The following is a 24,386-nucleotide window of genomic DNA, read 5'->3' on the forward strand; positions in this document are numbered from 1 at the left end:
TGTGTGTGTGTGTGTGTGTGTGTGTGTGTGTGTGTGTGTGTGTGTGTGTGTGTGTGTGTGTGTGTGTGTGTGTGTGTGTGTGTGTGTGTGTGTGTGTGTGTGTGTGTGTGTGTGTGTGTGTGTGTGTGTGTGAATGTCAGCTCTTTATAGAAGAAAACCGTGTCGGCCTCAACAGAAAACAATATCCAGAGACAAAGCTGACATGTTTGTTGGGGTTTTTCAATCAGTGCAGGTCTGGAAATGTAGGAATTGAGAGCAGTGTGAAGAGGACTAATCTTGTTCAGTGGAAGCTGAACAAGAATTCTGATAATAAAAATGAACTTCTGGGCGCCCGGATAGCTCAGTTGGTAAAGCGGGCGCCCATATATAGAGGTTTACTTCTCGACGCAGCGGGCCAGGGTTTGACTCTGACCTGCAGCCCTTCGCTGCATGTCGTTCCCCTTCTCTCTCCCCTTTCATTTCTTCAGCTGTCCTGTCAATAAAGGCCTAAAATGCCCAAAAAATAATCTTAAAAAAGAGGGATGCCATTAATATTGGTGCAAACACTACCAGGAGAGTCAGACTGTCCCCTGAACTATTGAATCATCTGTTTCCCTGTTTAACACTGTGTGGGCAAACAATGGGAATGTGATCTGGGAAAACCCCTACCACCAGAAAAATGGGACTCTATAATGAGATATACAAATGACTCATTCAAATGTTTTTGATATAAACTTATACAGAGGAAGGTTTTATACCAAACATATATAACTCCACAGAAGCCGAATCAAATTAATTGTAATATGCCAGACTTATGTTGGCATGGCTGTGGAGAGACTATAATCTGCAATAACTCAATGCATGATAACATCGGCATATGAGCCTTTGTGAGCGACCTGTGCCCTAAGGGAGAGGACAAGAGAGGATAAAAGCAGAAAGTTAAAAAAGAGCCTGAACACTATGTAAAAAATGCATGAGCCATACTCTCCTCCATACAGAAGATATCCTGAGCTGGGCCTGATTTACAGCACAGACATGTATGTGATACTGTAGCATGTACTGCTGCTGGTATAAATAGAGCTGTACAGTGTGTCCCCATGCACGGCTCAGCTGGCACCATCATGCTACATGCACATGGACTGTGTGTGTGGGGGGGGGGGGGGGGGAGTCTTCACTTTTGAGCAAAATTGAAATTTTGAGCACATCAAACACTTCATTTCCTGCATTCTAGCGAAATTTTCTGCAACAATTTTTGCCTTTTCTGCATCAACTTCTGGTGCAAATGTCTTTATTTATGTAAAGGAAATTATTATTAGATATTGCACTGGCCAGTTTTGATTATTGGGGGGTTGTAAGAAGCTGTGACCCAGACAAAGTGCACTTTTACATGTAAAGGTTTATTTTCACACTTTTTGCTCTTGCTCAGGTTAAGAATCAACACTGTTAATGCATGAAGGTTGGAAAATGTAAAAAAAATATGGAATGCAAGAACATTTGGTGTCGTGAAGTATTAAAAAGTGATATCTGATACAAGTGTTAATTTAATCTGGGATCTGGTTCTCTGTCTTTATGTTCATTCCTCTGGCCTCTGACTATTATATGCATATTACTATACATGGAAAGACAGGAGTCGCTCAGCAGCCGAGCCTGGAATGAAAAACTGTCCTCCTCTGAAGACGGGAATGACAGAACGGTTTTTAGAAGCGCTGTTTGAGGCTCATGTTACCGTGATCACACTTCCAGCAGGCGCAGCTGATGGCCGCCACGCTACACAATGCTATCAGACTGGTTCACTGTTTCTCATAGAACATGGCCTCAGATCTTTTGTAAAAGAAGTTGTTGTTTTTGACGGAAAAGTAAATTGTTTTGGGTGTGAGATCATTTTTAGAAATAGATTTTTATGGAAATTTAAGACATTTATGGAAAGTGAAAACACATATTTCGAAGTCATTTTGGCCAAGTTAAAACTTTTTCGATATTGTAGACTTTTTTTCACAAATAAAGTAATTAAAGAAAATAAGGGCATTTTTGGAAAGCAAAGTAATTTTTTTGTAAAGTTAAGATTTTTGGAAAATGTAGACTTTTTTTCCAAAAAGTGTAATTGAAAATGAAAGTGAAATAATTTTTTGAAGACTTTTCGGCAAATAAATTATTTTTGTAGAAGTTAAGACATTATTAAAACATGTTCTTCTAGGTTATTTTCATTCCCCTTTCTAGTTCCTGTTGTCTAGAAAACATGTATATTAGTTTCTGCAAATTCCAAAGCATTGTCTTTTAAATGGTGCTCATATTTCTAAAACACAACAGAACAGATGAAAAGATGTTTAGTTCCCCCTCAGTCTGAACACTACAGGACACCTGTCCTCTGGCCTAATGCACGCAGGGATACACTGCAGACTGTGAACAAACGGGGGATAATCAGGACACTTCAGAACCAGTTTGACTTTATTGCATGTGTATAATGTGAACATCCTGACAGAACGTGCAGCCAACACCTGACTGTGTACTAAATACTGACATGCACATCTCTGTTTCCATGGGTCTGTTTATTCCTTTCATTACTTATTTAGGTGTAATATTTCAACATTCGAGCCTAACAATGTTGCCTACATATTGAGATGTTCATATCATCAAATCTGGCTTTAATATATTCTGCATTGATATAAACACACGTTACTACTGAAACATGAGCCAACGCTAAAACTTCAAACAGAGAATAAATATACAAACTGTACAGCGGTGACACAGGACCAGGCTGTGTACACTCTGAGATCAGGAACAAAACAAAATGAAAATAATGTTGTGGTTCTGTATGGGTTTTATACCCTGGACAGCAGTTCTCCCCCACACTCCTGGTTTTGGCCCCTCTGATGCACACAGAGAAGCTTCCCTGCCATCACACATCCCATGATTTCATATTGCGTGTTCCGTATGCTTGTTTGTTGGAAAGTCTGGAACAGTCTTACACTACCGAGGTCTCTGTGTTTGGGACAGCACATGGCAACTGCAGCTGGAAAATCTTTTCAAACACATTTTCTCGAGTCTACCAAAGTGTCTGAGGAGTGCAGTAAGGGAGTATGTGCTGTAGAGTCCTAGTGCTACTTTAGGGGTCAAGGGTCACATCATGTTCTTCCTTTTATAAAGGGAGCTTTATTCTAAAGCTTACCCAGACCGTCTGAGGGAATTCTGTTTTTTGTCCACCTGATCCAGTATGATATGTGATACTGTTGGTCACTTTACACACCACCTCTGGAGCACAGCCTCCGGACAAGGATGGATTATCCCAGACCCCCAACAGTCTCAGGTTCACTACATAGCAACTGGGTTTTGGTCATTTATTAACAATCAATTTACACAATATCTGTCTTATTTTGTGTCCACATGGTGCATATTCCTAAATGAAGATGAAACAACACAGAAAACTTTAGTATTTTAGCACTAGAGTACTGAAGCTGCCCTGTGTAGCCTGCTGTGTATGCAGGGTACAGACTCCAAGATATGACCAGATTGACCAGTTCCACAACTTCCTTTTGACTTTGTCAAACGATGCATTTAAACACTAGGGCGCATGCAGTGAGAGACAGTGAGGTGGATCCAGGCGTCAGGGACCAGCTGGCCCTACGTCAGGAGTCAAACTGGTCGTGTGGCTCCTGACTATGACCACAGAGTGGTCCTGTAGCGATAGGGTGAGCCGCTGGGCGCAGGGACTTTTTAAGGTGCTGTACATTTCCTGGTGCTCTGAGGGGACGTTTTATGACAAAACTGCTTCAAACTGTTCTGCCATCAGAGGCGTGAAATCTGATTGGCCACCCCATACATTACATTTTTAAACACAGGAATGTATGTAATGCTATCTGTTTTGTGTGTGTGTGTGTGTGTGTGTGTGTGTGTGTGTGTGTGTACACACTTCATGCCAGCCCTGCATGAATCGGTGCAGTCAAAGTCTGGACACGCCAATGATGATGAGTGACTTTAGTGGAGAGTTCATTTCTTAACTGGTGTTAACATCTCTGTGATGTGTTTGTCAGTCAGCGGAACCACAAAGTGCTGGAGCCTCGCCCTGCGTTCACACACAAAGTACGAGTGCAAAATTGTGCAGAGCAAGGCCATCACCGCACTGATATGTGGCCAGGGTTGCACAGACAAAACTCAACTAAATTGAAGGTTGAGCAGGATGTGTGTTCAACGGCATCCAGGCATTGACAGGAGGCCAAAGGTGCAGTGTGACAGCGCCAGTTTTACTGCTGAGAAAAGTGTAGAAGTCCTCTTGTGGGTCTGAGTTTCAAGCAATATGAAACTGCACTCTCCAATCCTACAATCTGATGCAGTCTGTAGTCTCCTGGTAAAGGGAATCCTTTATGCAATCTTAATCCGATTCTCTAGTACTTTGTAAAAACTACGCAAGCTTGTATGTTTAGCGGAAGCTGGAGGAGCAAGCTGCAACCAACCCCCAATCTGTGAATATCAGCAGCTGGTGGAGCCATGAAACCATCGCAGCAGAAGAGGACACAACAGAATGATGATGGTGAATTAAAAGAGCTCCAGTTAAAGCTCAAACAAGTAGCATGAAAAGAGAAAAGAGTTACAGGAAGCTCCTAGCCTCTTCAGTGACATGCTTCAGGTATGAGAGCATTTCCACTCACATCTGTTTTCTTTTGCGCACAAATTAAACCTGCTATGAAAACAGGTGGATGGAATGCCCCTAATTCAACAAACCCACTCATAATTAAGCCTCTATTTAAACTGTCTTGTCTTTTAAGTGGAGCATTTTTAGTAAAAAAAAAAAAAAATCACCACCAAGACCCACTTTACAAGTAATTTTGGAAAAATCAATTGTTTTCCTTTGTTGTGATAAAGAGGTTGGAGCATTTTCCCAACCACTCCAATAGAGGCTGAGAGTTTTCCTAGAGCACCATCTAGTGGCCGATAGAGGACGTCCAGCGTTACTGACTGCTGGGTGCTGCTCGGCCCTAACATCTACTGACAATGCTTTCCACAGCGTGTGAGTGCTCGTAGTTTAACTGTGTCATGCTTCCTGAAAGAAAGCCCGGAAACTGTCCTGTCTGCACTAGTTGGGACTATAAACACAGATGAAGGACCTGCCATAGACAAACTACAGTGTGTACGCTACTCGGGGCTGTGTCCTCAGAAACACAGCCCCTACAGAGTTAATGCAGCGCCACACAGAGCAGCAGACCGGCTCAGTACCTGGCACCACCAGACAACACATGCCCTCAGTGGAGGATCTAAAAGTTTCCCATCATGCTCGGCCTCTGTGTCAGATGAGTCTTTCCTCCGGCGGCACTTTGAGCATGCTGTCCATCTCCAGCCGAGCTCCCGCCACCTCCTGAGCACTGGGGCTGTATGCGCCCTCCGACTGGCGCTTCTTCCTGGCTGTGAGCACCATGAAGGCCAGGCCGATGGTGAGGATCAGCACGCAGAAGCAGAGCAGCGGGATGGCCACCAGCAGCCAGGGGATGCCTCGTTTCTGGGCCTGTTTCTGCACAGGCACACACAACCGGATTCTCACACATTCTAGCCTTCACATCAATCAAAACAGAATTGAGTATGTTGGAATGTTTCTTGGGATGTGTGGTAGGTGTTGCTAGGAAACAAGTGAAAATGGACTTGACCTGTTCATATAAAAGTAAAGAATAAAAATGTAACAAACATACGTTAGTGTCACAGATTGGACCGCTGTAACCGGGCGGGCATTCACACACAAACATGTTGAACCGATCCAAACAGGAACCCCCATTTCGACAGGGGTTAGACTCACACTCATCAATCTCCAGTTCACACCTGCAGGACACAAAACACATGACAAACAAAACCACACTGTGCAAACGCTGAACCTTTCTACAGACATTTATTTATGTTCGCTATTAAAGTCTCTACTACTTTAAGAGTATTAAAACACATTTCACAATGGAGATGAATGCATTCAACAGCAAAGTGTCTTTCTTTCTAGAAGCAGCGTCAGTGAACAGTTCTCATAATGACTACTTTGCAAATTTTGTGTCAGACAAATCTCGATGTATCCAAACCTGGAAAAAGCTAATGTGTGAAATTGACATCAACCTGAGGGCTGCCTCTTCACCAGACAGATGCATTTAGGTCAAACTAATCATTTGGCACTGTAGTCTTTTTGAATGATCATAAAAATACATCTAAAGTGAGCTCACCTGCTGCCTGTAAAGCCTGGCATACACGTACAGTTAGCTCCCCACAGCCCGTCATTGCAGATAGCATCATTTTCACACTGCACATCTTCACCACACTGGATCGGAGGATAGTCCCACCTGGTGGAAAAGGTATCACACTTAGCTTCAGTGAATGCTGACTGAAATGTTGCTGTGTGTGGGAACTGCATGCTAACCCTAAAGCTAGAGCTAGCACTGTGTGTCTGGACGGGTCAGTACTCACTGGCAGAGAGGGCCACTGTAGCCCTTGGGACAGGTACAGGTGTACATGTTGATGCCATCCTGGCAGGTGCCTCCATGTTCACAGGCGTGATGCTCACACTCGTCCAGATCCTCTTCACAGAGTGGGCCAGCATATCCAGGGTGGCAGCGGCACTCGTAACCAGCTAAGTAGTCCTTACAGCTTCCATGAACACAGGGCTGAGACGCACAGTCATCAATGTCTGTCTCACACACTTCCCCTTCCCAACCCGAGTCACACACACAGCCAAACTTATTGAAGAGGTCTTCACAGGTGGCTCCATTCATACAAGGGTCTAAATCACAAACGGGGGCACTGGTACAACCCAAACGAATCTTTGCTTTTCCAGCTAAGTGGAACTGAGACGGCTGCGGGGCTTTGTAGTCATCGACAAAAGGCAGGTAGACTCCGCCGAGCCTCACTGCACCCAAGCAGCCAGTGAAGCTCTCTGCGATGGCCAGCATGGCCCCCTTCTCCCTGAGAAAGCCAAGGCTTCCTGTGCGCTCTGGCCCGCTGCTGGCGTCTGTGATCCCATCCACGGTGATGACCCAGGGAGAGGCTTTGCGCTCCTTCTCAGCCATTGAGATGTTCACGCGATGCCAGCTCCCGTCAGCCACCCGACGAACTCCTGTAAAGGTCAGCGCCTCGACACTGTTGCCAATGTGGATCTCCACCCGGACTGAGGAGTCCAGCAGACCTACCAGCAGCAGGTCCGAGCCCCAGGAGGCCCTCAGGAGCACAGCGTTCTCTGAACGAGTGCGCAGCTCCATGTATATGTTAGAGACCGGTTCAGCCAGTGAGCCTGCAGCACTGTAGTGCACAGCGCTGTTCTCAAACGTGGCATTGTACACACCTAAGGGTCAACATGGAGAAATATTTAATTTGTTATTTTATTGTTTTTATTGAGTTTATTCTATGGAACAGTCTGATAACAAAAAACAAACGTCTCCACTCCCAATTCCGATACCTCAACTAAGGGGGTCCGCTGACCCAGAGTACCATCTGATACCAAATCAACCGGTTAATACCAGAAACTGAGATTCCGCCATTTACCAAGAAGTATCTCCTAAATAAACTCTCTTTACCTGGGAAAAGAATTTTCATCATGTCTTTTTTTGTGTATCTGTGTGCACCTGTGGGTGGGCCAAAGAAATGAGTCATTTCTGACAAGTCACATATGTATAAAAAATATTAAGACAATCTTACATTCATATCCATCAGGAAGGTCCACACAATGGCCGCCGTTTACACAAGGATCACTAACACACCACACACGGGTTTCGCAGGTCTTTCCGGTGTATTCCTCCGGACAAGAGCACGTGAAATCGTTGAATGTGATGGTGCATTCTCCTCCATTCTGACAAGGTTTCATCTGAAGAGGAAAGCATTTAGATTTGATAAATCATAATCAGAACAGATTTAGCTGTGGTATCCAAAACTGTCAAAGGTCAATTCTGTGACCCATTTTGAGGGCTGCACATATCTAACATTGAATGAGTGAATACACGTAGAGTACGACCGCTGCATCTATGGCTTATCTGTGTGTGAGACAATCTGTCGGCCGTCTCATTTGGGAGGAGGCTTAGCATCCATATGCCAGGCGTCCATGCTTACGCAGGTAACAGAACCTGATTTGTTCAGGTCCTGTCCCCTGACCAGTCGGCTATCCTAACCTCATCTACTCAAGGTCAATGCCTAACCCCAACCAATTGGGCTGCTTCATAGGGCGGGACTTGCCTAGAAGTTACGTGGGATCCATAATAACGCCTAACTGCCACTGATGGAGGCTCTGCAGCCATTTTGCCATTAGCTGGTTCATACTTCAGTAATTCTTTTAGCCAAGTGAGAACAATCCTAGCTGTCAGTAAATCTTGATACTCTGACTCAGAATTACAACAGCGAGGCTGCCTGTAGATACAGTCAGATGTACGGGGCTGTATATCAGGACCTCTATTCTGTATTTCATTTAAAAAAGCAAGGCCCTCCTCAGAATTATTTATATTTTCTTCTTTTAGCCTGTCCTCAAGCAGAAAACAACCATATGGGTTGATTGTGCAAGCAGCTCAAAACAACCCAACAATTACGCTTGTTGTTAGGCAGCGACCTCTGGCGGCTGCAGTAACTATTGCGACAGCAAACCAGGAAGTGAGCTGACAATTTAAGACAGCAAAGGTTGGAGGGATGGGTGGGTCAAACAAACACAGGACTATTACTCAGGAGATCACGATTCATGTCCTGTGTGAAACCAAAAGTCAATCATTTTGAAATGAATTGAGTTTTTCATTTTGGGATGTCACATAACGTCCTCATTTTAGTAGTTTTACATGACTCATTTTACTAACCCTAAGTTAAAAAAAAGTTGTTTGTTGCCTAAACTTAACCAGTTATGTTTTACAACATTAATTACGTGTTTAAAACTGCTCCTGTCCTGGCTCAGAATGGGCCTTGGGGAGGGCAAAATTCTGTGTTACCTTATTTGACAGAAATCTATGCATCTTCCTGTTATTTCTTGGCCTTTATTTTTTTATAGGACAGCTGAAGACATGAAAGGGGAGAGAGAGAGAGAGGGAATGACGTAGCAAAGGGCTGCAGATCGGAGTCGAACCTGCGGCCGCTGCGTCAAGGAGTACACCTCTTTATATGGGCGTGCGCTCTACGTGGGGAGCTACCCAGGCGCCCATTTTACTGTTATTTCGGACAATTTAATAAACAAAAAATGTATACTATGCTTTAGTAAAAAATAAAAAATAAAAAATTAACAAAACAATATTCATATTTAAATAAATCACCGGGAGAGTTAGGTACAGGCTGACTCTGGAGATAAAACTGAGATTAGATCTCATATTCCAGTTTATGTCCGGCTTGTTCAACGGTTGTTTTGTAAATTGCTCTTAAACACATTTAGAGAGGAGTTAAATTGCTATTTTTTTTATTTTGGCGTAGGTGATTTTCCTTTGGGGCTGGCTAAAACCTCTTTGGGGGGCGCCAAATATTCCTCTATGCAGGAAACACCCTGCTGTTACGTTAAATACAACAATCATATGATTGCGGTAACATTACCACCACCGTGCAGCAGCAAATAGAACGGTTGTAGGTGCGGTTTTGGGAGTCTTCCTAAAACCCTCCTCTTGACTTTTTCCCAAAAAAATTCAAGACTAGCTCTGAATTTATTAGTGATTGAATATTGTCTCTGCAGAGCCTGCAGCCCACAGCAGCTCCCCTCACCAGTTTGTTCAGTACAGTATGAAGAAAGTAGAAGTAACTCACACTATAACTGTGACAGTGCTACTGAAAGGAATAAAGCAGATTTAGGAAGTATTTCCTACCTTGCAAGTGTCATCACTGACACAGCCCTTCTGTACATTTTCAGCATCACTTGGTAAATACACTTCCTCCTCATCCGAGCTGTTCCAGGCATCCACATTGAGATGCACCGAGTCTAACCGAAGGTCCTGCAGGCAACCTTTGTAATGCCCTCCCCACATGTCAGAGTCCCAGTCTCCTGGAAGTCCCCCTACATAGGCCTGATCCCCACTCTTAACATCCACTTCAGGGATCTCTCCTATTCCATAGCTAAGTCCTGCATGCTCAAAGATCACCTGTCTGTGATGGACTTCCACCTGTAGAAGTTGCTTCTCGCCAGTAGTCACAAATATCGGAGCTGTCAGTGGGGCACTGTTGGGCAGAGAGCTGACAAAAACCCTCCCCATCCCCAGGTAGACGGAGAAGTAGACGTCTGTGGCTCTCCGGAGCTGGAACAGCAGCCCGTCTGGCTTTAAGGAGCGCAGGAAGAAGGACACGTTGAAGTTGCTCTCATGGCTCTGACCTACATCGTAGACACTGAAGCTCCCTGTGTCCTCATGGCTGTATGTCCAGGAAGGGAATTCTGACAGGAGTGAATTAAAATATTTGGATTAATCACACAAAAATAGGACTAAACTATTTAGTAATAGGACTTCAGTATCAAGTGGCCACTGCAATATACATAAACATACGTTGTTTCAATCAACACTTTCTCCGGCTATCAAATGGTAAATAACTTTGTCATATGGATTGAATAGGTTTAATAGTGCTGCAGCTCATTCTATTCGGCTTTTGTTTTTGGGTCTGGTGATGAGAAAACATGAGCTGTTATCAATCACAAAGTGCCTTACGTTACATTGTCAAGTCACCAAAATACAAAGCAACAGTTTAAGTTGCAGCCACAAGTGTTTTATGTAACATAACAAAGTTTTTTTTTGTGATCAAATTTTTATTTTATTTTAAAGAGACAGTACGTACAGGTATGTATACGCTTCAGAAATAGAGCACAAAACATATATTCACATACCTACCTATATATAGAAACATATGATTTAGAGCTAAGATGAAGAAAAGAATGAATAACAAAATAAAAAAAAATAAAAAAAATGAAATAAATAAATAAATAAAAAATAGAATAACTAAATAAAACCCCAGACATAACCCACCCACCCCCTGGATCCAGAACTCCAACTCTTGGTGACATATTAAACCTGAAGCCCGCAGAGGGTAGTTAAAAGTGAAAGCCAAGCCTCTATTGCTAACTCTTTTGCTCCGTGAACTCTAGCTGTCAACAACTCCAAGTAAACAATATCCAAATATGTTAAAACCCAAGCTCGAAAAGAGAGTGAATGTGGAGGTTTCCAACGTGTGGCAACAAGTTTTTTTGCAGCCGTAAGTCCAGCCAGCAATGCCTTTCAAACCCTGCCTCGACAGATCATTCAAAATAAGCGTAGCAGGCGAGCAGGGCAGTCTAATCTTAAACAACCTAGAGAGATTAAAGGCATCCATCTTCCAAAAGTCGGCCACTGGGGTACACTCCCAAAACATGTGAAAATAACTGCCTATCACTTTGGAGGAACAGAAAGTACACGTAGGATCATCAATAACCTTCATCAGATGAAGCTTCCTAGGAGTTAAATATACCCTGTTTATATAATTGTAATGTATTTGCTGATGATCAGGGTTTCTGGATGTTAAGCCCACACTGATCCACACTTCATCCCAGTCAAATGTAGGCTCCAAGTCTGGAACATCTCTCCTCCACACTGTGTCCAACGCCAGGGGTCTGTAAGCATACCGTAGCAAGATCCAGTATAGTCTCGACACAAAACCCCTTGTACTCCCAGCAGAGTGGAACAATTTTCGAAGAGGGTGTGGTGTAAGAGGGGCGTGTAAAGGGGCACCATTGCTTTTTAAAATCAATCTCAGCTGCAAATAAAAGAAAAAGGAGGTACGTGGGATACCATGCTTAAGACATACATAAGTATTTGACCCCTTGCTGATTTTGCAGGTTTGCCCACTTACAAAGAATGCAAAAATCTACAATTGTAATCATATGTACATTCTAACAGTGAAAGACAGAATCCCAAAGAAAATTCCAGAAAATCACATCATATGAATTTATTAAAATTGATAACCATCTGATGAGGAAAAACAAGTATTTGACCCCCTGGACAAACAGCAAGTATTCTGGCTCCTACAAGCCAGTTAGTCTTTCTTTAAGACACAGCCCCAATCCGAACCAATTATCTACATCAAATACACCTTCTTCACCTCGTTACCTGTATAAAAGACACTTGTCAACACCCAAACAACCAGCATCCAACATCACCACCATGGGCAAGACCAAAGAGCTTTCTACGGACATCAGGGACAAGATTGTTGATCTGCACAAGGCTGGGATGGGCTACAAGAGAATCGGAAAGCAACTTGGAGAGAAAAGATCAACTGTCAGTGCAGTTATCAGGAAATGGAAGAAGCACCACACCACCGCCAACCTCCCTCGGTCTGGGCCTCCACACAAGATCTTGCCTCGTGGGGTGTCCCTGATCATGCGAACGGTGAGGAATCATCCCAAAACCACAAGGGGGGAACTGATGAATCAACTGAAGGCAGCTGGGACCACAGTTACAAAAGAAACGGTTGGTAACACACTACGCCGTCATGGATTGAAATCCTGCAGCGCATGCAAGGTCCCCCTGCTCAAGAAGAAACATGTACAGGCCCGCATGAAGTTTGCCATTCACCACCTGGACGACTCAGAAGAGGCCTGGAAGAAGGTGATGTGGTCAGATGAGACCAAAATAGAACTTTTTGGCCTCAACTCAACTCGTCGTGTTTGGAGAGCAAAGAACACAGAGTACAACCCAAAGAACACAGAGTACAACCCAAAGAACACCATCCCCACCGTCAAGCATGGTGGTGGCAACATCATGCTTTGGGGGTGCTTTTCAGCCAAGGGGACGGGACAACTCCATCGTATTGAGGGGAGGATGGACGGGGCCATGTATCGTGGAATTCTGGACCGACATCTCCTTCCCTCAGTGAGAGAGCTGAAGATGGGTCGAGGATGGGTGTTTCAGCACGACAACGACCCTAAGCACACCGCCAAAGCAACAAAAGAGTGGCTGAAGAAGAAGCACATCAAGGTTCTGGAGTGGCCTAGCCAGTCTCCAGACCTGAATCCGATTGAAAATCTTTGGAGGGAGCTTAAAATTTGAGTTGCCAGGCGACAACCTCGAACCTGAATGATTTGGAGGCTGTCTGCAGGAGGAGTGGGCCAACATCCCTGCCGAAATGTGCACAAACCTTGTCACCAACTATAAAAACCGTTTGACATCTGTGCTGGCCAATAATGGCTTTTCTACAAAATATTAACATGGTGTTTGTCCAGGGGGTCAAATACTTGTTTTTCCTCATCAGATGGTTATCAATTTTAATAAATTCATATGATGTGATTTTCTGGAATTTTCTTTGGGATTCTGTCTTTCACTGTTAGAATGTACATATGATTAAAATTGTAGATTGTTGCATTCTTTGTAAGTGGGCAAACCTGCAAAATCAGCAAGGGGTCAAATACTTATTTCCCCCACTGTATGTTCTGAAAAGTGAGTAACCCCTTCTCCCCATAAATATCACCGAGAGTGCAAACGTTTTTTTTTCCCAATCAGGATATTGATTAGGACGACCGCCAATTAATTCAATTAAATTAAATTCAATTTTATTTATAGTATCAAATCATAACATAGGTTATCTTGAGACACTTTACAGATAGAGTAGGTCTAGACCACACTCTATAATTTACAAAGCCCCAACAATTCCAACAATTACAGTAATTCCCTCAATTCCCCAGTTATTCACATAGCCCACATCATTAGCTGGGCACCACCCCGACAACCAGCGGTGGAAGGATGACGTACGGCTGTACATTTCATCATTGGTCAGGTTTGGCAGGGATCCAGAGAAAACTACTGAGTCCGACATTGTCTTCGCGTATGCACAAAGTGACTCAACATTCAATTTAGTGATCTCCGATTTACGACCATTACCCCCTACGTGAAGTATGATCTTACTGTATTTACGGTTCTTTTTAGCCAGCAGCTCTAGATGGGTTTCTACATCGCCCGCTCTGGCCCCGGGGACACATATGACTGTAGGTACTGTAGCCGCCGGGGCCGCCGGCTTCACATGTCGCAGTATAGAGCTCCCAATAACCAGAGCTGGCTTCTCAGCGGGTGTATCGCTGAGTAGGGAGAAACTGTTGGAGAGGCGAAGACACTCCGGTTTAGAACGACCGTCATCATGTGCACTCCCTGGTTTAGATCTAACGCTATGCTTCCCTCTAACGCTACGCTTCCCTCTGACGCTACGCTTCCCTCTGACGCTACGCTTCCATCTGACGCTACGCTTCCCTCGGACGCTACGCTTCCCTCGGACGCTACGCTTCCATCTGACGCTACGCTTCCCTCTGACGCTACGCTTCCCTCGGACGCTACGCTTCCATCTGACGCTACGCTTCCCTCTGACGCTACGCTTCCCTCTGACGCTACGCTTCCCTCGGACAGTCACCCACTCGCCCGGCTGCTCGGGGTCTGACGGGGGACAGCTAGCAGAAGTTAAAGAAGCTACAGAAGCTACAGTATGGTGGTCCGCATTAACTACATGGTGCTGGCTAACTACGGAAGCATACGATTCTGATTCCATGGTGCGGAGCCGTGACTCAAATTCACTAAGCTTTGCCTCCAGAGCAGCGAATATACTACATCTATTACATGTATTGTTATCACTAAAGGAGGCAGAGGAATAGTTAAACATTTGACACACAGAGCAAGAAAGAGCAGGAGAGGGAGAGGAATTAGCCATTGCTAATGGCTAAGCTAAAATAGCTAACAGCGTTTTAACAATTGTAAATTCAGCGAGTCAGTCACTGTAAGTGAAGCTAAGTATAAGTGCTTGAGTAAAACAATTATAATTCAAATGCAATCCAGGCAAATAGCCGCTAATTTAAACAGTAAAGCAGAGTTGAGTACGTTTTTGCCGGAGCAGCAAATTAGCGTTTGTAACACGGGAACACCGGAAGTGACACAATACGCTCACCTTACACGTCAGCACGTCAGCACCTCCAAGATCTTAACAATATTTAACAATCTCTCATTGTTAAATATTGGAGAGTGTGGGTCCCAAACAAAGGGGCAACCAGCTAATTTCTCCACCCTCCTCCAGATCAGTAGCAAATGTGAAATCATAGGACCAAATCTCAGACGGCAGTGATGGGGTGAGATTTTGGAATGCAGAATGTTAGTAAACGAGTATGGCGCTATCATCCGCTCCTCCAAAGCTCGCTAAGACACTTGAGCATCAGATTGAAACCAGGATAGGAGAGGTCTAAGTGTGAAGGCCCACTCATAGAACTTGAAGTTTGGGAGGGACAAACCGCTAGCTTGCCTTTCTCGCTGCATAGTGGTGAGCTTAATGCGAGATCGTTTGCCATGCCATAGAAATCTATTTATTGCCGACTGTAATTTGCTCCAATACCGAGGGGGCGGGGGAAGGGGGAGCATCGAGCTGACGAAATTGACTCTGGGCAGAATATTCATTTTAATTATGGCTACCCTGCCACGAAGTGAATTTGGCAGATTAGCCCACCTGTCCAGATCCGCCACAACTTTCTCAAGTGTGTTAGAAAAATTGTTTTTAATGATTATCTGTATGGAGGAAGAGATATCTATCCCCAGATAAGTGAAGCTTTTAGTGACCGGAATAGATGCAGGGAAGAGAACACTACACATTGCCTGATTTAGAGGTAACAAAGCTGATTTCTGCCAGTTTATTTTAAAGCCAGAAAGTTTGCCGTAATGTTCAAAGATTGACAAAACATGTGGGATACATTGCACAGGGTTATTTATATACAATAATACATCATCAGCATAAAGTGAGATGTGATGGAGTGTTCCCCTAATGGAAATTGGAAAGATTGTGGGTGAGCCACGGATGGCTTGCGCCAGTGGTTCAAGAGAAAGGGCGAATAACAGAGGGCTAAGAGGGCAGCCTTGTCTTGATCCTCTCGAGACAGGAAAGGGAGAGGAGCTAGTTTTGCCTGTAAGCACTACAGCTGTTGGATTATTATATAGCACCTTGATCATATTAATGAACTGCAAGCCGACCCCCATGAACTCTAACACCGACCACAGAAATGGCCACTCCAGGCGATCAAAGGCCTTCATTGCATCAAGTGAAAGGACAGCGGCAGGGGAACTTAAGCCTTGAGCACCATCTATAATATGTAATAGTCTTCTGACATTATCTGTAGCAAGTCTAGACTTTATAAACCCTGTCTGGTCACTATGAACCAGTCCTGTCATATGGCCTTGAAGCCGCCGGGCCAGTAATTTCGCATAAATCTTTAAATCTGCATTTAAAAGCGAAAGAGGCCTATAGCTGGATCACTCAACTGGATCCTTTCCTTTTTTAAGAAGTAGTGAGATTAATGCCGAATTAACATCCCTAGAAAATGATCCCACTCTGATTGAATAAAGGATCATGTCTAATAACAGAGGGCCAAAAGGTGAGGTAAAATTCAGGTGGAATTCCATCCGGCCCTGGTGATCTACCTTTACGCATGTCCCTAACAGCTGCCTCACACTCCTGCAATGTGACAGGGCCATATAGCTTTGAGGAGTCAACAGTACCAAGACGGGGTACTTTTAACGTCATTCAAGAAAATATCGCTGACACGTTTGTCAAAGTTATTTTCTGACTTATATAACTCCTGATAAAAGGAGGCAAAAGTGGCATTTACTTTCTTTGGGTCACATTGTATAGTGCCGTCTTTGTCTTTAATGCAAAAAATATCAGCAAAGTGCTCATCTGCCCGAAGTTTCATTGCTAGTAGATGACTGGGCTTTGAGGAATTAAAATAGTAAGTTTGCCTTGTTTTGTGCATGAGGAATTCTGAACGGCGCCTCAGAAAAGAGTTAATCTCTTTTTTAATCAGTTCCTTCTGTAGGGCTGTGTGGTCGTTAAAATTATGTTGCAGAGAGGCATCAAGGGTCGCATATTTTAATTCTAAAGCTTCTAATTTGGCAGCACGTTCCTTATTTCGTGTTGAAGCGTATAAAGTGGTGTTACTTATGAAACTGAAGTGGTGTCCTTATAAAGCCTTTCACTGCCTCCCAAAGTATTCTCGGATCGGAAACAGAGTCGACATTAAATTCCAAAAGTTCGCTAAAATTTGTTTCAAACTGAGTTTTGAATGTTTCATCTCGCAATAAGGAGGAATTGAAACGCCACCTGGGGGCTTTAGTGGAGGACGGGCGAACAGTGACCGAACAATATATTGGTTTATGATCAGACCAGGTAACCGGAATGAAATGCGCATTTTGAATATTTTGAAACAGATCTTTAGAGGCAAAGATAAAATCTAATCTTGAGAAGGATTTATGTCTCCCTGAGTAAAATAAGAAGTCTTTTAGGGAAGGGTTTAGCAGTCGCCAAACGTCGACCATGCCTGTTTCGGATGCCCACTGGCGCAACGCTTCAGACGCAAGGCGTTGGTCCCTAGTCTCACTGCCACCTGTTCTGTCCATGCCGCTGTCCCACACCGCATTGAAATCTGCTCCTAGAACTAAATGAAACCCTGTGAGATCAAGCAAGGATTTAGTTAGTAATTCAAAAAAGGTACCATCAAATGCATTAGGGGCATAAGCAGAAATAAGTGCAATGTTTTTCCCATCCATGCAAATTTTTGCAATGGCTATCCGACCTGCATCATCCGCCCAGGAGTCAATCACATGAAATTTTAGTTTGCGTTTACACAATACCATTACTCCTTTACATTTTGTAGCTGCAGATGAAGACGCAATAGGGTGATAAAACTTATTGGCTAATCGACCCACATCTTTAGAGAATAAATGAGATTCCTGGACCATAGCAAAATCGACATTTTTCTTGCGAAGAAATTCAAGTACAGTGGTCCTTTTGTGCGGAATGTTAAGACCCCTGGCGTTGACCGAAATGAGATTTAGAACCGTCATATGCTGGGAAAAATAGTGAAATAAAAAATTGAGTTGTCCCCACAACAGTAAGAGAGAAGTCTGGATCCATAAAAGAAAAACACCCCAAAAAAGAAAAAGACAAAAGATATCAAAAACATCAAAAAAGAAAAAGGAAGGTGAGGAAGCAGAATACTGTTAAACCTCCCTGATAAATCCACAACTGGATAACTAACTCAAGGAACTAAGAGTTTCTGGCCACTCAAGTGTGGCAATTATCAAAAAGCAAACCAGCAGCAGTGTGAACATTTTCTTCAACATTGAGACATCTGCCTTATAACAGTGTGGTACACCTATGACGGACCACAGCGCCCCCAAAGACGCTCCCCACCTGACAGATATACATGACCTGCAACCCTGGCAAAAATGAAAAATTCCTACCTGTTAATAATGCCCCCACAGTCTACAAATCGTAATAAGGAATGCACCTATAAAAACAACAGTAAAGACAATAACAGTCATAAGGACAGTGGTAGATCTATGTTATGAGGTAGATTACAGGTAGAGATGCGAGACAATTGGGCAAAAAAAAAAAAAACATCACCAACGTCCAGCGTTGCAAACCCGAAATGTTCATCTAAATGTCTATCAGAGGGGGAGGTGGAGATCGAAACAAATTACATTGTCTTACCGGGGACACTCTGAAAGGTGCAAAAACGGGGAGAGTGGGGGGGCGCAGGATAGCCGATGCCAAACGGGATCTTGGCTGAGTGAAGCAGATGTTTACACTCCAAAAAGGAGTGACGTCGCTCCTGCGTGGCCTTGGAGAAGTCTTGATAGAAGCTTATCTTATGGTTCTGCCAGCGTACGTCCCCGATCTCTCTAGCAAGTTGTCTCACCCGCTCCTTCTTTTGAAACCTCAGGAACCGAACGATGAATGGCCTTGGGGGGGCTCCGGGCGTAGCTGGTAGTAGCGACCGATGAGCACGCTCCAAATCTAAGCCCCCATGGAAGTCATCCTGAAGGATTTCGGGGAGAGTGACCCTCAAAAACGATATGGCATCTTTATCCTCAACACGTTCCGGGAACCCATAAATGCGTAGATTTACTCGCCTTTCCCGATCCTCGTATTCAGTTAGTTTGGCGTTCAGTTTTTCAACCTCAGAAGCCGAGGCCGAGGGCGAGAGGCCGCGCTGCCTCTCCACCTCCTCCAGCATATCAAGACGAGCCTCCGCGCTAGTTATCCTAGTTAGCATGTCGGCTAGTTTACCCTCAATCCCCTCAACAGCTCTTCTTGTTTCTGAGACGTCCTTGTGGATATCTGCGAAGTGTTTGGCTTGTTCGTCCGATAGTTTCTGCAGAAGCTCGTGTATTTTAGCAGTGGATATGGACTCATCCACGTCTTCACGTGTCGGTGATACAGCAGAGGCTTGGGCGGCTTTTGAGCTAGCGGTAGCCTTGACGCTTTGCTGTTGTTAAGACACATTTTTGTTTTTCCGGGGATTTGGCATCTCGGCAGTGGGAGAGGCTTATAATGAGCAACTTATGAGGAAAAAGCAATGCGATAGATTGCGAATGCCTATATATTCACACAAAATGTAAACTAGTGGTGCCGCAGCCTCTAGCCTAAGCAGCCATCTTGCTCGGCGCCATCACGTGACCCCCGTAACATAACAAAGTTAAATTAAACATACATTTTCCTTACTGCCTTCCCATCATTCCAGACCCAGTCAGAAACATTGTTGCTATGGAACGACCTTTGATCTGTGAGGTGACAGTTTTTACCCTCGGACCCCGCATCATCTTTAAAAGTCACTTTATCTCTTGTTATTTATGTCTGTGGTGTCAGTGGTCAGAGATCAGCTCTGCTGTTACTCTCACACATACATTAGCTGATTCCATGTGTACAGTGGTGCTGGAATGTCACTAGGTCCATAGTGACATTTTAAGGCTACTTGTACCTTTTATGTTATGCTACTTGACGTCACCAAACTATGTAGGCCTACTAATAAGAGAATCAATAATTTATAAGAATAGTGGCATTCTAACAATGCCAATCAATGTCATTGATGTTAATGAATGTTTGTTCATGCTTTGCAAATGCTTTAATGCACTGGTTCTCAAACTGTGGTACCAGTACCACTGGTGGTACGAGAGCTCCCTCTAGTGGTACACGGATGGAATCTCTAATCTCTGATATATTTAAATGAATGAAATAAATAAATTAAAAAACAATACTATAGAAATCCTACAACATTTCCAATAATTATACTTAAACTATGATCAGTTAAAAGTAATTTAAAATAAGTGTTTTTTGTTTTAATATCAGCTTGCTAATGTTACATAGTCACATCCATAATTAGTTACAAGATGTGATGGCAAGATAGTTAGCAGAGGTAAAATGAATGGTTCAAAAACACTGCAATCGTGGTTTCAAACAGGAACTATTAAGAGAAGTGTGGATGAGGAGGAGAATATTTTGAGCTGTTGAAACTATAGTAGACGAGTGTAGTGCTAGTTGTTCCTTAAGCAGCGGTGGTGAAGTCTCCACAGGACCGACTAGCAGCAAATGATGCAAAACAACAGGGATGACCTGAGTCACTTCAAATTTGGATTCAGTTAGAGAGGGATGGAGAAAGTAAAGTTACAGCGTGGCTGTCAACAATAAATATTGTTTTTAGTAATAAACCTGCCTTCTGCATTAGCCGTAGATGAGTAGGGTACGCCTTACGCTACTCTATCTTAACGTGGGCCATAATGGTGGTATACTTAGAGAGCCTAATATTTTCTAAAGGGGTATGTGGTGTACAACATTAAAAACACTGTATTAACAAAGCAATGTGACCAGGTCCCCTCTGCATAATGAGCACTTTTACTTTTGATAAATGTTTCTCATAATACTGCTGTACTTTCATTTAAGTACCATTTTGAATTGGACACTTTCTGCGGTGTTTGGTAAGGTGAAGTAAAAAACACTACAGGTGGTAAAGTGCTTACCTTGAGAGCAGCGCTCACTATGGAAGGGCCGGTAGCAGTCACACTGGTAGCTGGTCCACAGGTCCACACAGCGTCCATGTCCATAGCAGGGGTCTGGCTGACACCACTCAGTCTTACTGCAGCCCAGCTCATGGCCTTGGTCTTCTGGAAGCGTTTGCGGTAGGATAGGCTTAGAGTCGATCATCAGGTCTTCCATACATCCAATGAAGCCTGCACCACTCTCAGAGTACTCCAAAAGCTGCTCTGGTGCTCCACCTACATACACCTGAGTGAAGGCTTCAGAGGGCCGGAAAGCTGGTTCATCAGCACCACCATCTGTGACTGTGCACCCGTCCCTGTCACAGCCAGCGCCTTTCACAATCAGAACCAGGCCTTCATTATCTACAAACACATGAGCATCCCGCCAGTCTCCGTCACTGACCAAACCAGGAAATGTTACATCCAGTTCAGACTCCTCACAAAAGGCCTTTGCGTGAAGACCACCATTCACAATCTCCAAGATGAGGTGATTGTCCACGTCCCCTCTGTAGAAGAGCAACATATTGTGTATAGTCGTGCGGAAGCGTAGCTGTACTCCGAAACCATGGTGACCACGGTGCTCCACCTCCCTGCGGGTCCTTTCTTCTAGAACAACCTGGATGTGGATGAATCCAGGACTGGAGAAGGAGAAAGTAGTCCTGGTGGAGCACTGCTCATCATAGAAGCCATGAGGGCACAAGCATGTTTGGCCGTGTTCTCCAGCCTCCAGCCACGCCTGGCACGTGGCGCCGTTCTGGCATTCGTGGTCCACACAGCCGTAGAGTTTCACATGGCAGTTATCCCCTCCCCATGGAAGTTCACCTGGCTCGGCCTCAGGGCAGTGGCAGGTGTAGGACGCCCTGCCGTCCTCACACCAGCCCCCGTTCTGACACGGCTGGCTCTCACATTCATCAATGTTGACTTCACACAGCTCACCTGCAGGGGGCAACACCAGGGTTTAGACATGGTGGTCAGGACTACAGGCTACCAAAGAACCAAGGAGGGAAAGGGAAGGATGATGCTGATCCCCCTTATTCTTCTTGTCAACAAATGTCATGCGTTAGTTAGTCATGTGCTGACTTCCCTACCCTGTTTGTAGCTCTCAGGTCCAAGCCCATTGGTGGAACTTTTAAAAAGGCTCATAAATATAGTTTCATTTTTAAAAAGTCTCAGTCATTTCTTAAAACATTTGGTCATTTTATCAAACTTTACTCAAACAGGAGAAAGAGGTGCATTTCATTTTCTGTATTTCTTTAGGCTATTACTTAAATTGCCTTATTTCAAAAACTCACAAACTGGTTTAACCATGTAAAACACTGTATTACTTTGGTTTGAACAGTGCTATATAGTTCATTATCATTTATGTATTTATTATTGACATTATTTGATCAGCAAGCTTGTAGTCTGGCATTGCTCTTATCTATCTCCACAGCATCGACGCAGCGACGGTGGCTATGCTAAATAGTCTCAGGAAAGAACTTATTTTGGTGCAACATTTGCACCCCGCAAAAGAAGACGCAATATACAATATTAAATGAAGTTAACTGTTGACACAATCCAGTAACGTGAGCTATTTAAATGAGCTGATGCATGGTTAAACCTCATTGGCTCTTCCCAGTGTATCTCCGTGTGTACTTCGTCCACAGCAATCCCACCAATCAGTCCCAAAACGTCCCAGTTAGAGAGGAAATGCCCTAAACATATTCTTTCTAAATCTTTACAATCATTCCCTGAAAGAACCAAGCAGGTCTGACTTGTTGCACCGTCCAAACTTTCTTTAAAAATTGACATTTTCAGAGAGTAGCTTGCTAGCTCAAAGTTTGTAGATGTTTCCCGAAGAGAACGGAGTTAGACAACAGAAACACACAGAGAGAGGAAGGTGAGGGACATGTCAGGCAATTATCCTGATAATGTACTTCTGTTGATCCAGACTAATATTCTTGAAAGCCCTTTACCACCAGGCAACCCTGATGCTCCTTTGCAATCTAGAATCAAAGTTTTTTGGGGTTGGAATAATGTTTGGCTGCACAGCAGAGTTTCCCATAGCGGATCAGTTGGATTTAAGGGATTTAAACAAGCGTTAAGTTTGTCATATTTGGCTCTTTGCTAATGTTAGTCCATTAACTCTAAACTATTTTGATTGTTTCATTTTATCTGAGCATATTTAATATGTATCTATAAGCGTAATATTTATTTTTAGGATAGCAGAAAATGTTAAATGTTGCGTTGCCACTGATACAAAGAACATATGGTATTCTAAATTTGAACATGAGCCCATTTATTACACGGTCCAAGACTCACCTAAAAATCCAGCAGCGCATGCACAGGTGTAGCCGTTGATCTTATCCTCACAAGTGGCTCCATTCTGGCACGGTTCAGACTCACACTCGTCAATGTTGACCGAGCAGTTCTCTCCTGTAATGTGAAAGAAATGAAATGATTGTCAGAGAAATGTAAAAAGGTGTGAGAACTGATTGGTCTCTTTAGTTTTCCTGACCTGCAAAGCCTGGCTGACACTGGCAGATATATCCAGCTGCATCTGCAAAGCTGAGCTCCCAGTCCAGCTCCCAGTGGGACGGATCGGAGCGCTCGAAACACTCGCCACCGTTCTCACACGGCTGCTCGCCACACTCATCGATGTCTATCTCACAGTTTGGTCCTTCATAACCTAGAGAAGACAACAACAGGACATGTAGTGGTATCAAACACATATGAAGTTTTCCATGTCTTCTTAGATCAGTCACAATCTTTGAGGAAACAATAATAATAATAATAATAATAATTATTATTATTATAATAATAATAACTAATAATAAACTAGGAAAAAAAATGAACCTCTGATTCCTTACATCGGAGCACAGTCTAATATCAGAGAAGTAGCTTTCTTTCATCTCTGCCACAAGTTGATCCATTTCTGACATTTTTGTATGAGCATTTTGATTTTGTGACTGGACTTATAACTCTGATTATGTCTGTTACATTATAATGTTTTTGGCACCACTTTGGTCCGCATAATAGTTAAATGTCTCAATAACTATAATCACCATGGAATGTTCTGCAGACATTCGCGGTTCCCAAAGGATAAATCCTTCTGACTATGATTCTCTGACTTATTTTTGGTGCCACCAGGATTTTTTGGTTCTCAGTGAAATATCTCAATAACTATGGCTCATTTTCTTTCAGATATATTTTACCTACAAAATGTATTTCTGATTGAAATGTTGGCCAAGCGCCGGGACCTGATGGCTGAAAGGCTAAGTTCATGAAGTTTGCTTTCCCACAGAAATGTATTTAATTTCTCTTTATCTAATTGTAAAAGTTCATCTATTTGGAAATGTGCTAGAGTTATTCCACTTCATAAAGGACGTGAGGCACTAGAGCCTAAGAAATATTTTCATTGGTTGCTCTTTATTTTCAAATGCATTTACTTGAACTATCCTTTATACTTATTTATAGTAAACAGCTTTTAGTTTCATTCAGATCTTCACATTCAACAACCTTTTTTATCATGCCTTTGACTTGATTGTTTTGTCATTGACTTAAACTTTGACTTTGACTATTATTTTTATTATTATTATTATTATTATTAATATCAGTATTATTAATATTATTATTTATGTGCTTAAATGTGTCATGGTTTGTTCCTGAGCACCC

At 43.3% G+C, this 24,386-nt stretch overlaps 1 protein-coding gene across 1 annotated transcript in view; it reads right to left on the minus strand.

Annotated features, from left to right (window-relative positions):
• Positions 1–5,257: 5,257 nt before the first annotated feature.
• The window catches only part of crb2a (crumbs cell polarity complex component 2a), a 33,937-nt gene continuing 14,808 nt past the window's right edge, over positions 5,258–24,386 (minus strand). The window contains exons 5-13 of the mRNA XM_028602413.1: positions 23,230–23,400; positions 23,034–23,147; positions 20,715–21,668; positions 9,750–10,309; positions 7,630–7,795; positions 6,406–7,276; positions 6,165–6,281; positions 5,655–5,781; positions 5,258–5,479 (exon numbers count right to left, since the gene is read on the minus strand). Coding sequence (XP_028458214.1) covers positions 5,258–5,479; positions 5,655–5,781; positions 6,165–6,281; positions 6,406–7,276; positions 7,630–7,795; positions 9,750–10,309; positions 20,715–21,668; positions 23,034–23,147; positions 23,230–23,400 — 3,302 coding nt within the window. The remainder of the gene's footprint in view (positions 5,480–5,654; positions 5,782–6,164; positions 6,282–6,405; positions 7,277–7,629; positions 7,796–9,749; positions 10,310–20,714; positions 21,669–23,033; positions 23,148–23,229; positions 23,401–24,386) is intronic.

This window comes from Perca flavescens, chromosome 16 (assembly GCF_004354835.1).
Source record: "Perca flavescens isolate YP-PL-M2 chromosome 16, PFLA_1.0, whole genome shotgun sequence".
Classification (NCBI taxonomy): domain Eukaryota; kingdom Metazoa; phylum Chordata; class Actinopteri; order Perciformes; family Percidae; genus Perca; species Perca flavescens.